The 13,923-nt window shown below is 48.7% G+C and overlaps 1 protein-coding gene and 1 long non-coding RNA gene across 16 annotated transcripts in view; both read right to left on the bottom strand.

Moving 5' to 3' along the window:
* WNK2 (WNK lysine deficient protein kinase 2) overlaps positions 1–2,058 on the bottom strand; it is a 94,972-nt gene extending 92,914 nt beyond the window's left edge. For 3 of the 13 annotated variants that reach the window (XM_064431896.1, XM_064431902.1, XM_064431899.1), the window contains exon 1: positions 766–2,057. In XM_064431896.1, coding sequence (XP_064287966.1) covers positions 766–1,479 — 714 coding nt within the window. In that variant the 5' untranslated portion in view covers positions 1,480–2,057. Of the gene's footprint in view, positions 1–765 lie in introns of all 13 variants that reach the window. The other 10 variants (XM_064431903.1, XM_064431898.1, XM_064431905.1 and 7 more) reach the window with 6 other exon arrangements.
* Positions 2,059–6,936: 4,878 nt separating this feature from the next.
* The window catches only part of LOC135307505 (uncharacterized), a 33,328-nt gene continuing 26,341 nt past the window's right edge, over positions 6,937–13,923 (bottom strand). For 2 of the 3 annotated variants that reach the window (XR_010368244.1, XR_010368246.1), the window contains one exon: positions 6,937–8,752. This is a non-coding gene — a long non-coding RNA (uncharacterized LOC135307505). Of the gene's footprint in view, positions 8,753–9,524; positions 9,649–13,923 lie in introns of all 3 variants that reach the window. The other variant, XR_010368245.1, reaches the window with a different exon arrangement.

Below are 13,923 nucleotides of genomic sequence, written 5' to 3'. Positions count from 1 at the left end.
AAAAAAAAGGCATGTACCACAGTGATTTTTACCGAAGGCTACAAAACCCACCAAGAACAGGGTCACAGCAAAAGACAGCATCTAAACCTTTGTTCTCTTTAGATATTACTGGATGATACTACTTCATTCTGAAGATCTAGAACTTTAAAAAAAATGTAAAAATCCGCCTTTTCAAAGCTATTTGGACAGGTAAGTCTTTTACCTAACCAAAGTACTGCAAACATGTTACCTAAAAAAGGGCAAGCACCGGGGCATATTAGGAGGTTTGATTCACCAGGACAGTGACAACTTCATGGCAGGGGAGAGGGAAGGTCGGGGAAAGCAGCTCCTCAACCTTCATGAAGCCGTAACACAAAAGGAAATTTTCCTCTGCAAACGTACTCAAATCAGTGACTGTCGGTGCCATTTTAACCGGGAGCTGCTGCCCCGAGAAAGGGCTGCGGCCAGGCCGAGCATCCCCACTGCGACCTTTCCCACGCGGCGGGAGCCACGCGTGACCTTCGCGGCACCAGGCGGGTCCTGCGCGGCCCCCGCGGCGGCAGCGGCGCCGGGCCCAGGGGGTTAAGCGTGGAAGGAGTGCACATAATAAGGTGGTGGATCCGGAGCCAATGGGGATATTGCGCTATAGTTAGACACTGGATTCTAAGCGATGGTGACCATAAAGGATGCTCAGGGCTGAGCTGCTCTGAATGACACCAGCACGGTGCCTTTAGTTTCCGGCTTATAGGGCAGGAAAAAAAGCACAGGAGGATCAGCTAGGCTTACCTGCAGTTCACACCACGCGACTTCCACCCACGTCTCCGTGTCCAGACCCTTGTAGACCGTTTTGAAGGATCCCCGCCCGAGTTCAATATCAAACTTTAGGAACCTGCCATCGGGCGAGGTGGCAACCGCTTTCATATCAGCCTCCTCCTCCGGCTCCTCTTTCTTAGCCTTGCCCTGGTCCTTGGCAGCATCCTGCGCTTCTCTCCGCTCCGCATCCTTGCCTGGCTCCTTCGGCTCCTCGGCGCCCGCGGCGCTGCCCGCGGCCGGCGCTGCCCGCGGCTCCCCGGAGCACTCGGCCTCCCGGCCCGCCGCCTCCGCCGCCCCCTGCCCCGCCTTCGCCCGCTCCGCGATTATCCTCCTGGTTTTGGGGAGCAGGATGATTCTCCGTTGGTGCTCCGCCTCGGGCAGGTCGAAGGCGGGCTCCTCCTGGTCCGAGTCCACCACGCTCCTCCGCAGGAACCGCTGATGGACCAGCTTGGGGTCCCTGGAGCCGGGGCCGCGCGGCGGCGGGGTGGGGGCCCCGCGGGCCGCCGGCGCTGCAGCAGCGTCCGTGCCTGCGGCTGCCCCGCTCCCCCCGCCGCCGGGCCCATCCATGTTCACGCCGGTCTGCGCGGCCGGGGGAGCGCCGAGCTCGGCGGCCGCTGGAACCCCGCCACGGCCGCCGCCTCTGCCGCTCCGCCGAAGCGCCGCTCTGGCATCACCCCCACTTTCCATCCGGGCCGAGGGCTCAGCGCCCGCCGCCGCCCCGGCCCGGGGGAGTCACCGCGAGCCGCGCCCGCGCCGCCACCTGCGCGGGGCAGAGCGCAGCCCCGAGGCGCCGCCACGGCCCGGCCCGGCCCCAGGGCACCTCCCCCGGCCCCGGGGCTCCGACGAGCAGGGCCCCCGGGCCGGGCCGCGGCCGCTCTGACCGGGCTCCCCCCTGTGCCCGGTGCCCGGCAGGGGCGCGGCCGAGAGCGCCAGACGACCGGTGCAGCCCCTCACCTGCGGCGGGCCCGCGCACAAAGGCGCGGCGGGGCCGTTACTTACGTGCGGAGCCGGGGGCTGCCGCGCTCAGCGCCATGCGCGGGGAAGCGGAGGAGGGGCGGCTCCGCCGAGCGTGCGCCTGCTCGGGTGCGCGGCGGGGCCGGGGGAGCCGTTGCCGGTGCGGGGCTCCGCGGCTCGGCTCGGCCCGCCCCTGCGCCGCAGCCCGCCCCCGCCGCAGCGCCGGCCCTGCCGCGCCTCCCGCACCGCGCCCGGCGGCTCCGCGCCCCTGCCCGCGGGCACCCTGCGGCAGCCCCGCCGCGCCCCCGTCCGCCGCCGCTTTTTTTGTCAATGGCAGCGCTCCCGGGCAGCGCCCATTTAGGACATCGGCGCTCGGCGGCCGCCAATGAGGCTGCAGAGGGTGGGCGGCCGCCCCTCGTCCTCGGCCCCCGGTTCCCCCGCCCCGCCCGGCCCCGCCGCAGACAATGGGAGTGTCCCGCGCCCCACCGCCGCCTCGCTCCGCGTCTAGAAAGGTCCGCCCCTTGGCAGGTTCCCCCACGGGCCCGAGAGCATCCTCAGAGAGCATCCCCCGCGAGCGTCCTCCCACTCCCACGGCATCCTCCCGACAGGCATCCCCCGAGTGTATCCCGTCCAGAGCATCCCGCCGAGAGCATCCACCGAGAGCCTGCCCTCCACAGCACCCCTCCCAGAGCGTCCCCCGAGAGCATCGCTCCCAGACACCTCCTCCAGAGCATCTCCCCGAGCACTCAGCGCCCGCGCAGGTGCGGGATGGATGCAGGGCGCGGGCCTCAATTCCATCTGATTTCTGGATCCGGGAGGTGGCTGTGCCAAGCAGCCGACTGTCACTGCTGCAAGCAAAGGGAAGGTGACTTGAAGGGAACTGGATACTCTTGGCACACAGCATCTTTCAGCATTCCTAATGCAAAATGTGACCAGGGACCGACTCGTGTGGCCGCTGCAAACACCACACAGGCCACCCATGTACTGTGTGGCAGGTCACAACACACGACAAGCCTCACGACCTTGGGTTATCTTTTTTGGGTTTTTTTCTTTATTCCAGGCAGTTCAATAATCACTCTGTGGATATTAACCCCATCACTCACTGTGAGCAACACTTCAAATTAGCCTAGATAGAGGGAAACTTTGATCTCGACACCCATCTGTGCTTTAAAGAACCCACCTGGAGCACTGCCTCCAGTTCTGGGGGCCTCAGCACAAGAAGAATATCAACCTGTTGGAGCTCGTACAGAGAAGGCTGCAAGAATAATTGGAGGGCTGGAGCCCATTTGCTCTGGAGACAGGCTGGAAGAGCTGGGGGTGTTCACCTGGAGAAGAAGGGCTCCAGGAGAGCTGGAGAGGGATTTTGGGCAACAGCCTAGAAGGCCAGGACAAAAGAGAATGGCTTCCCACTGCCAAAGGGCAGGGTTAAATGGAATATGGGGAAGGAATTATTGGCTGTGAGGGTGGGGAGGTCCTGGAAGAGGTTTCCAAGATTCCAAGAGAAGCTGTGGCTGCCCCATCCCTGAAAATGTCCAAGGGCACTTTGGATGGGGCTTGGAGCATCCTGGGATAATGGAAGGTGTCCCTGCCCAGGTACAGGGTTAGGCAGGGTTAGGAATGAGATGGGCCTTAAGATTTCTTCCAATCCAAACTTCTGTAACCCATCCTTACGTGAGGTCAGAGATGTGGAACACTGGCTTTGCCAAAGGCTGTGCCCTGTAACAGCTGTGACATTTCTGCTCTGTAAATTCACAAAAGGATTCTGGTTGCCACTACTGCCAAGCTGCTTTCTCAAGTATTAGGTTCATACAAACATACCATATGTTTTTGTAATTAAAATTTAAGTAAATAAAGAAAAATAAAAAGAGAAGGTTTACCAAGTAATTATTCCCTTAGATTTCTGAGGGAAAGGAAGTTGATTGTCAGGCAACCATAATTAGTTCTTCTTTTGATTAATTAATTTTCAGTTAAGAAGGATTTTTTTAAAAACTCCTTTAAAATAAGAAACTGGGTAGTTATTGTCATTAGAATTAGAATCACTGGTGTTTTATTTTTACAAATCACACTTTACTAATAATTCAGCCTCAATGATTACATTTGATCTTTCAGTGGTTTGCTTTTTGAAGTGTTCAAATATCAGTGCCGACTTAGACCTTTCCAAAAACACATTTCCGGGCCAAACCACGACATTGTGATATTTCTAGGACTTGCAATGGTGGCATGAAATAAGGATTTGTGTGCTGTATAGAAACCCGAATTCCCGAATATTAGTCCTGTATGCTGGGCTCTGCACCTCTCTGCACATGGAGGTTGGGTACACAGAGAGCAGTCCACAGTTACCAGGAGAAGAGAAGGGAAGGTGAAGAGCTCTGACACCTTCTCCTACTTATTACATAAATTGACCTAAAACTCTCTTCAGAGCAACAGAAATTCCCACAGTCATGGATAAAAAGAATAAGATTCAGGGTAATGAGAGGGCTAAATGTAGCTGGCAGCATTTCACTCTGCAGGTGGACAGGATAAAATGGGAATATTCTAGAGCTGACCAAATACCAACCCCAAACCCACAATCAAGAAAAATACGTTGGGATGGGGTGGGGGGGGGGGGGGTGGGTGGGAAGGAGACTGGATTTCCCTGTCTATCAGGCCTTGCCAGATGAAAGAAAGAATCTGTACACTCTCAGGTGTAGGGAACATCCCACCCTGCCTCAAGAGGATACGTGAGCACTGCCATGCTGCACCAGTGTCCCCTGACCCCTTCCGAGGGCTCCAGAGATTAAAGAAGACCTGTTATCACAGCTGAGTTTTTGTACTGTCCAATGCCACATGGTGCCCCGGGCTCTTTCTGTGTCCATTTGTCTACTGAAAACTTGGCAATAATTTGCATGTCACAAACTTAATCGTGATCTACTATCAAGTGCTCTGAGTCTGTTACATGATGATCTTTAATATTCGAAAATGGAAAGAAAATGCTTCTTCCCAGATGGCTGTTTAACCTTTTCCATGCTGTCCTCTGCCTGCTCCACATCCCCAAGTGAGTGAGCTGGGCAGAAGTGTGAGAGCACGGGGCACCACGGGACTGAGGTCCACCCCCCACTTGGGCAGTGCCACAGCTGCAGAGCGGCGTGGCACAGCATGGGCAGCTCTGGGACTGGCCCCAGTCTGATCCAGCGCTCCATGGCAGCAAACAATGGCCAATCCCAGCAGAGGGGTGCCACCCACCAGACAGAGAACTTTTCCTCAGCCATCAGGAGCTGTCATTCCAGCCTTCCTAAGTGTCAATGACCACAATGGATACACAGCCTCGGAGGGATCCAGTGCCCAGTTCTGCCATGCCCTGTGCTCAAGCAGTCCAAAGCCAGCCCCTGGTCCCAAGCTCATGCCTGATGAGTGAGGAAATGTTCAGCAAGCATATGTGGTGGACTGGAAAGACACCCAAAATACAGACTGGTGCACTCTTTGTTTCTGCCATCTACCCAAAACCCTCAGCGCTGGGAACAGTCACCTACAAGCTCCCTTTCTATAAGGGAGAACGTCTGTCCTGGGCAGGGGACCTCACAGTTGAACAACCTGCACAGAGAGGGTGCAGAGTCTCCCTCACTGTCTGTGGTCACAATCCTGTGCTCTAGAGTAGCTCTGAGCTGGAGCACCAGGTGACCCACTGTGGTCCCATCCAGCTTTCTCCATCCTGTGTTGGGGTTTTATGGGGTTGCCTCTACTTTCCTCAGTTTACCCAAGACAGAAGCCTGTTATTGATTTTCCTGCTCACCTGTTTCAGCCTGTGCAAGCCAGCAGACACACAGACACAAGGATGTTGTTCTACCCACACAGCTTGCTACATCAGTGTGTTTTGTTACCAAAGGGCATGGAAAAAGATGAACAGTTGCAATTTTCCTGAATGTTGGATCATCAACCCTCATCAGAGCAAGCTAGAAGCAGCTTCACCTTTCAGAGCTAACTGATATGCAGATGGCATTGAAAATTACAGCACGTTTTAACTAACAGGCAGTGAAGGTGCTACCTCAGACTGTGACCTTAATCAAACCTTTCACTTGGAGAACTGCTCCTTGCAGGAGTGAAAGCCAAGATGCTCATCCCCTGGGTGAAGTTCTCTCTCCATGCACAGCGCTGAGTGAGACACATGTCACCCCAGAGCACAGATGGGCATTTCCACTTGACAAGCAGATTACCACAGGTCTGTCTTTGACTCGCCTCACTTCTGGCAGGAACAGTCAGTCACTCACTGACACAGAGCAGGACAGCTTGTCCCAGTTAATAGCTAGTGTTAGTTTAAAGGGAGAAAAAGAACCATTATCACTTAATAACAGCCCTTATTTTCCTTCCGTGTTTGTTAGTTTTGAGTGAGGAAGTTCAGTCATGTTCCACCAGCTTGACTTTCAGGTTCTCAGATACTGAGAAATTTTTTATTTGTTTAAAATCAGTGCTTGCAGGAGACCATGGAAACCTCTGTACTGGCCTCCAGTTTTCAACTGACTCAACTTTTTATACAATTTATTACCAGATGAAATCAGGTCAAATACCTTTGGAGAGCTACTTTCAGTTGCACTCAGGGCATGCTCTTATACCTGCACATGTGCTATGGCCCCTAATGTAGTGTTATGCAGTAATTGTTTTTTCTTTGAAAGAGCAATAATGACCATTTAAAAACCCAGCTTCACAATATATTCTCCGTTAGGTCATCTGTGTTCTGTTCTAATAATTTGTTTATAGAGCCTATAGATACAGTGGTCCAAGTATCATAGAATCCTAGAAGGATTTGAGGTCATCCCTTTTCATCCCCTGACATGGGCAGGGACACCTTCCACTGTCCCAGGCTGCTCCAAACCCCATCCAGTCTGGCCTTGGACATTACCAGGGATCCAGGAGCAGCCACAGCTTCTCTGGGAAACCTATGCCAGGGCCTCACCACCTTTATAGCAAAGAACTTCTTCCTAAGTATCAGTTAATGGTTGGACTTGATGTTAAAATTCTTTTCCAACCTTAATGACTCTGATTCTATGATACTCAGTCATTGAGTTAATACAAACTGATCATAAAGGTGTAAACAAGCATCTCTTTATGTCAGAATGATGGATGCTGCTGGCACACTCACCTTGCAGGTCAGGCAGCCAGGCAAGGGCAGGGAGTGAGCAGTGGGAACGTGTGTGCCACCGTCCCCAGGAGGGGCTGGGCTCCATTTATCTTTCTTTATCCTGCAGTGTGACACTGGTACAACACATCATTCTGACATGCATGACAAGCTTAGACAGAAAAAATGTTGCATGTTTTTAATTCCTACAGATTTTAATAGGCATAATAATATGCCACCACATTACCTCTCAGGTTTCTTAAATAAACAAGCTTAATGGTGCTGCACAGAAGTTAATGGGCAGTATCTTCATTGCTGTATGGATTTATGAGTGTGATTGCTGCTCCCCATTCCAGGAGCCAGCTGTACCCAGGGAATTGTGTGCAGGCCTCCCTGAAGGGCAGCTTAGTCAGCAAAAACACAATTATTTTACAATTCTATGATTTACATCAAGCATTATCTCTCCACGCCACTCTATGAAAGTGAGGTTTATTTTTCAGACAGGCAGCCTGTCATCTTTTCCACACCAAATATGACCAATGATGAATAGTTGTTTTAAAATTACTGCGTAATTCCAAAGTTTGTACTTAATTATTTATCTGCTTTTCTTTGCCAGAAAACAATGGCTTTCAGCCTGCCATAAGCCCAAATGAACGACCCAATTAATTTCCAAATGCTCCTGCGTGGCCACAGGGATTGCAAGAGTTCAAAGAGCAGACTGGGTTTTTTGAAAACCTCTTTCACCTCTTGTGCCATTTCCTGCTATGATCCCTCAGGTACCTTTATAATGAAAACAAAATAGATGGAAAGAGCAATGTAAGAATTAGATCAAAACAAGGAACAAAGCAAAATAGATCAAATCAAGGAGTTGAACGTGACATTTAATAGCATGGTTAGGACTTTCCGAAATGTTAAATATTTAAGTTAAGCAAGTGAATACCTTTACTTTTTATTTTTAGCATGCAGCTATATTTATCAAAGAGCCCATTGAGCACATTGTGTTGCAAAATATGCAGATTTAACACATAATGACAGTGCCATTATTCCTCCTAACATAAAAGATGGGGCATAAGTACTTCTAACTTCAATAAGAACATATGCTGATCTCGTCTCCATGCAACGCTGCTCGCTGCTTGTTATACTGAGCTCTTTGATCCTGGATTTTCCATGAACTGAAGAAGTGGTGAGAGCACAAAAATCTCAGCACAAAATCCTCCCTCCATGCAAAGTGCATTTAGTGACAGGCTCATGTCACAAACGAGTTTGAACAGGTGCTATGCTGTGAGGATTGCACCCATGTGCCTGGCTGGTTCGGGTGACTCTGAACACACCACAGTGAGGAGCACCCAAAAGTCACAAGCACCTCTACCACGGCATTAACCAGAAGTTGAAACAATATTTACAAAGGTTAACCACTTAAGGAATACAGAAACTGTGTCACATGCAGATGGCAATGCAAGACCTGTGGAGTCAACGCCTGTGCTCCAAACAGCTTTCATCCTCCACCCTCCTCATGAGAAACCTCCTGTTTAGTACACCGACACTTCACTTTTAAGGGCTTTTAAGTAAGCAGCAAACACCATTGGCTTCCTGAGGCGAGTCACCACATGGACACACAGAGCTCCAAGCCTGTTTAGGGGTCACAACAAGGACAAGGAACCTTTTGGAGTCCCAAGGTGACTGAGATACATGACATCCTAGATACATGACCAGGCCTTTCAGCCAGTGCTAACTGATGTGCTGGAATCATTGGAAAGCAGGCAATACATTCAGGATAAATAGGTCTATCCATGGACTCAGTGCTCGGACATGGAGTGTGGGCTACACAGGAGAGGTGGCCTCGTGTCATCTCCTGCAGTTGTATGCAGTTGCTTAGTATAATGTTGCTCTTCTCTCTGCTGGATCCTCTGCAAACATCTGAAAAAGCCATAGATTCAGTGAGGTTGGGAAAGCCCTCTAAGGTCATCAAGTCCAACCATTAATCCAGTACCGCCTTATTCACCAGTAACCCAAGCATCATTAACATCTGGTTAACATCTGTTAACCCATGCATTATTAACATCTGTTAAATCCCTTCAGGGATGGTGACTCTGCCATCGCCCTGGGCAGCCTATGCCAGAGCTGGACAACTCCTTCAGTGAAGAAATTTTCCCTATTACCCAATCTAAACCTCCCCCCAGGGCAACTAACAGAGGCTGTTTCCTCTTATCCTGTCACTTGTTAGTTGGGAGAAAAGAAACCCCCATCTGGCTACACCCTCCTGTCGAGGAGGTGCTGAGAGAGAAAAGGCCTCCCCATGAGCCCCATTTTCTCCAGGCTACAAGTTAAGTTGTATCACCCTTTTGGGCAGAATTTCATGTGTGGCTTTTTTTCTTGTAATAAGAATCAGTGGAGAGCCACTGGTGTGTAAGTTGCAGAGTCACAGCTACCTCTGAATTGTTTTTAGAGGTCCTAATAGAATTTCACTCTTACTCTTATGACTTGTAGAATAATACTCCAGAAGAACATTGATATAACCAGTTTTCAGTATTTGATGAATATGTATGGCACATTGCTATGTCAAAATTTCCTTCTCATCTGTCAGTCCAACAAAACAAAGAAAAAATTGAGAAATACCACGGTATAAAGAAGCGGCAATTACTGTTTCAAGTTCCCAAGAGGAAGCCAGAAAATCCATTGACGATCCTACCTCAGGCCACAGACAATAGATTCCAGGACTGAGTCCTTCGCTCTTTTTCTGTCTTCTCCCTGACAGCAGCAAAAGGCTGCACGTGAACCCTTGATCTTGGGACTCTGCCAAGATAGTTGGCATCCTGCATGAGGAGGGTTTAGGAAGAGCCTTTGAGACCTCTCAGTTACAACATACCTCCAAAAATAAAAGCAACATATCTCACTTTGGGTACCAAACACCAAGGTCTGGAGTTCAGGTTCAGATGTTAAAATTCAGTATTTTCAAAACATCGGATATCATTCATTGGACAGTAGTATTTGTCTGATAATTTAGAATAAGTGTTGAACAAAAATACAAAACTAAAACTCCATAAGATTTGCAGAGCAACTAATATATACTTAACATCAGGTTGTTTAGATGACAACAGAGTGAAATTGGTGTAATGTCCTGAGTTTCCAGGTAGGCTCTAAACACAAGATCTATGCCTGAGCTAAGGTCCCAGTTCTGGTTTAATTGCACTCACTGGCCATTGATTAAAATGAAGGCAGGATCAGCATGTGAAATAATAATTTCCTAGTTTAATTTTCTGCACAGTGTGCATGTTCTTGTTGAGTAAAAACATGCATTCAAAAGAATGTGAGGTCTCTCACCCAGATACATCCCAAAACTTTGCAAGGGAAATGAAAACATGATTTTTAATCTGAAAAATCAACCAAACGTGACATAATTCTACCCATCTCTCATCCTATATACCATACATTCAAAGGTCCTAGGCCATATTTTAACTTTTTCCTTGAAATTAACACACTATATATTTTACTGCTTTTGAGAAGGAGAGATGATTACCAAAGTCATTAGCAGCTACGCACCAGCACCTTGCTCATTAGAATTTATAGTTTGCTTTCTTGGCAGGGATTTGGCCCATTTTGAAGACACAGTGACAACTGGTTGTGTAATTGAAGAGTAAGTTTACAAAATTATGTATGTGAGAGCCAAAATCACCAAGCTCCACCAAGTGGCATAAGAGAGAAGGTGTTGCCACAACGTTGAAGCATTAGAATGGTTTCAGAGGAACTGATCTCTCTTAATGCTGCCCTACTTCAGTTTGCAGCTACCTATGTTCTCTAACTTGTACGTAGCAGGTGAGTAGAGCATTGAGGGAGAGATTCCCTGCAATGTAATTATTATCCACCATTTAACTTGTGATCCTGCAGTACAGGTCTACTCATCCATCCCATGGGTTACCATGGAATCGTGGAATATCCTGAGGTAAGAGGGAGCCATAAGGATCATAAAGTCCAACTCCATGTGTATCTGTATTTTGAGCTGTAGACACATCATGTCCTTTAAAATGTAGACCATTCAATAATATTACAAATAAATATGAACATAAATAACAAGTTCCTTGTCAATAGAGTACATATTTTTCTACTTTGCTCTGCTGCCAAATATTTCAGTGATCTTCTCTCTTCAAAACCACATATTAAGAACACCTGCATGTTGCAGGTAATTTTGACAAACACATAGTAAGTGCTTTTCGTGCAAAACTGCTAGTTGCCAATTCCATTCTGGTGTTATTATACAAGTCTTAAGTTAGAATTTGGTTGAGTTCAAAAACATGTCTGCTTTTTCCAGGTCTATCAGCTGATGTGATAAAGGCCATCATTTTCATCCAGAAAAAAAACCCTCCCAACAATCTTCATTGCACAGAACTCCAAGGATGTTACTTTTAGAATCACTTAACATACTTAATGTCAACCCTAGCAGGGTGTTCTCCCTCTCAGTGAATCATTCAGAATTGCAGACCTCCCCCAGAGCAAAGATAGAGGCTGAACATACTGTGGGAGAGGTGCCAACACCCTGGGACAGGTCCCATAGTGAGAGTAATAATAAAACTCCACTACAACTACTCACAGTACTCTTATCAGTAGTGGTTTGGGGGATCTTTTACCCTTTGTTTATTTTTAAGGGGACCAATACATGTCATATAACATGTTGTAAATTGTGAATTTGACATGGGAAATAAGCCAGATATGATTTGGTGTGCCCAGAGCATAGAGGGAGAGAGCACACTTGGCAAATAAAAGCAGCAAGTACTGTACAGTTCCTTGACTGGACTGGTGTGATGTAGTGTGGTAACAGGAAGAATGAAGCCACCACTGCAGCCGTGAGGCATCTCAGGCTGCTGGCTGGTATTCACATCTGTCTGGGACTGTTGGGATGGCAGTACCACCAGCCAGGGAGGAAAGGAAGGAAAAACTTCGAGAAAAAAAGTCCCCTCAACAAAACAGCCCCAAACAAAAGAGTGAAAAAGATGCAGGACTGAATGATCCTTGTGGGTCCCTTCCAGTTCGGGGTATTCTACAGCTGTATGATTCTATGTTTCATCAGTGTCTTGCTAGTCAGACGAGAATGACTAAACCTCAGTTAAACCCTGCAAGCTATCTAAAAATAATGCTAGATTTTAATCTTTGTTCAAGATAATTCAAGGTATTTTTTTCTCTCTCACATATTACTTGTCTCAGTAATGTCAGGGCTGACATTAAAAGAGATTCCCTAGCAGAGGAGAAGCTATTACTATGTTCCCAGGGTTTAAAGATGAATGCCTTTTAATATAAAAGTTTCCTAGCAACTTGTGTTGTGAGCCCAGAATGTATTCCAGAGGCAGTGATGCTTTCAGCGTTGTCTCCACCACTCCATCTGAGGCAGTCGCTGTGCTCTGCTGCCATTCCTGCCTTCACAACCCACAGCATTATAGAACAGCAGTCTCCTCTCCCTAGGTTCATCTTCTCACTGTCTCCCACTTTGCTTTTACACATGAAAATATCTACCCACCCTTGTCTAGTGATGCGTATCTGTTGCTTTTCTTTCGCATTCTGAGGGAGGATCTCCTTTTCCCTCACTAAGTATCAGTCTCCTGAGTATTTCTGGCTCTCACATTACTTAGACTGCACATGCTTCAAACTAGGTGGCCCTTTTATCTGTGTTTGGAGAGCTGTGGACAGCTGAAGGATGGTCCTGGACCAGCACCAGCACCTACCCACCTGCAGCACCACATTCTCCAGCATTGTGCATGAACACAGGGCAAGAGCAGGGAGCAGGAGCACCTTCCACATCAGGAACTGCATCCCACAAGAGAAATAAACACGGGAAATGGCTTAGCAAACTGGGTTTTTTATATGATTGGGGAAGAAGAAAGAAAGGGGAAAGTAAAGAAAAGGAAGAAGGAAAGCAAGAAGGAAGGGGGAAAGGGTTATCCTGTAACTCCTTTAAAAGGGAATCATGATCCAAAAGGTTATGCCAGGTCAATGAAGTCTTGAGGAAAATAATTTGGTGTGTGGGTGTGGAGATTCAGGTCTGTGAGAAAAGGTTCTTCTTCCCAGGAGCAGATACTAGATCCTGACCAGACCATCGCCCTCTCTATCTAGGATTCTCCTCTCATGATCAGGGCTCTCCAAGTACTGAGAGAAATGACAGGGGAGGGAGGGCACAGGTAGGGAGATGGGATGCTGGAGAATTTGTGAAAGTTGAGAAGGGAAAAAAAATTGCACCCCTGACTATTTTTTGGAGGAATTGGGCCCAAATGCCAGGATTGCAAAGTGCAAACAGACAACTGTCTATCTGGCAACCTGAAAAAACACAATAAATACCCACTGTGTGTACTGCTCCTCCTCTGGAAGCAGGGAATGCCAGCAGAAAAGGCACGTTTCGGTATCAAACACAAGTTACACAGCCTCAGAGGGAACAGTGTCTTCCTCATACTGAGGTGCAGCTGGTCCTCAGCAACTGAAGGGCAGATGTCACAAAATCACAGACTGGTTTGGGTGGGAAGGCAGAGCTCATCCAGTGCCAACCCTGCCATGGGCAGGGACACCTCCCACTGCCCCAGGGTGCTCCAAGCCCTGTCCAGCCTGGCCTTGGACACTTCCAGGGATCCAGGGGCAGCCACAGCTGCTCTGGGAAACTTGAGCCGGGGTCTCTCTACTGTGCTGTCTGTAGCTTGGGCTGGAAGTGCTGGAAGTGCAGCCCTTTCTGGCTTTCACAGCTCCCAGGTACATTTGAGGATGTGTGGCATTAGGAACTGTACAATGTACAAAGGCCAAATAATCCAGATGCTAAAGGGACATTAGCTTTGCCCCAAGCACTTGTTGGTCTCAGAGGAATAGGAAGGCAGTGGGATTTCAGACAGTTTCCTGCTAAGTCAGGCTGTTCCAGCCCTAACAGGAGGCAGGCTGCTGGTGAACACTCTACACAGCAGCATCTAGGAGCAACATCTGAGCCCTTTTGTGATCCCTTTCTCACTTATTTACTGCAAAAACATACTAATGAAGTTTTGCAAACACAAGGTTAGGCAGAAGCAGCTGAGATACCACACTGTCAGTGGTTTTGTGATACAGCATTTGCTTTAATGCACCCC

Source organism: Passer domesticus, chromosome 9, assembly GCF_036417665.1.
Source record: "Passer domesticus isolate bPasDom1 chromosome 9, bPasDom1.hap1, whole genome shotgun sequence".
Classification (NCBI taxonomy): Eukaryota; Metazoa; Chordata; class Aves; order Passeriformes; family Passeridae; genus Passer; species Passer domesticus.
Note: the sequence above shows the minus strand (reverse complement) of the source record. Positions and strands in the feature narration are given on the sequence as shown.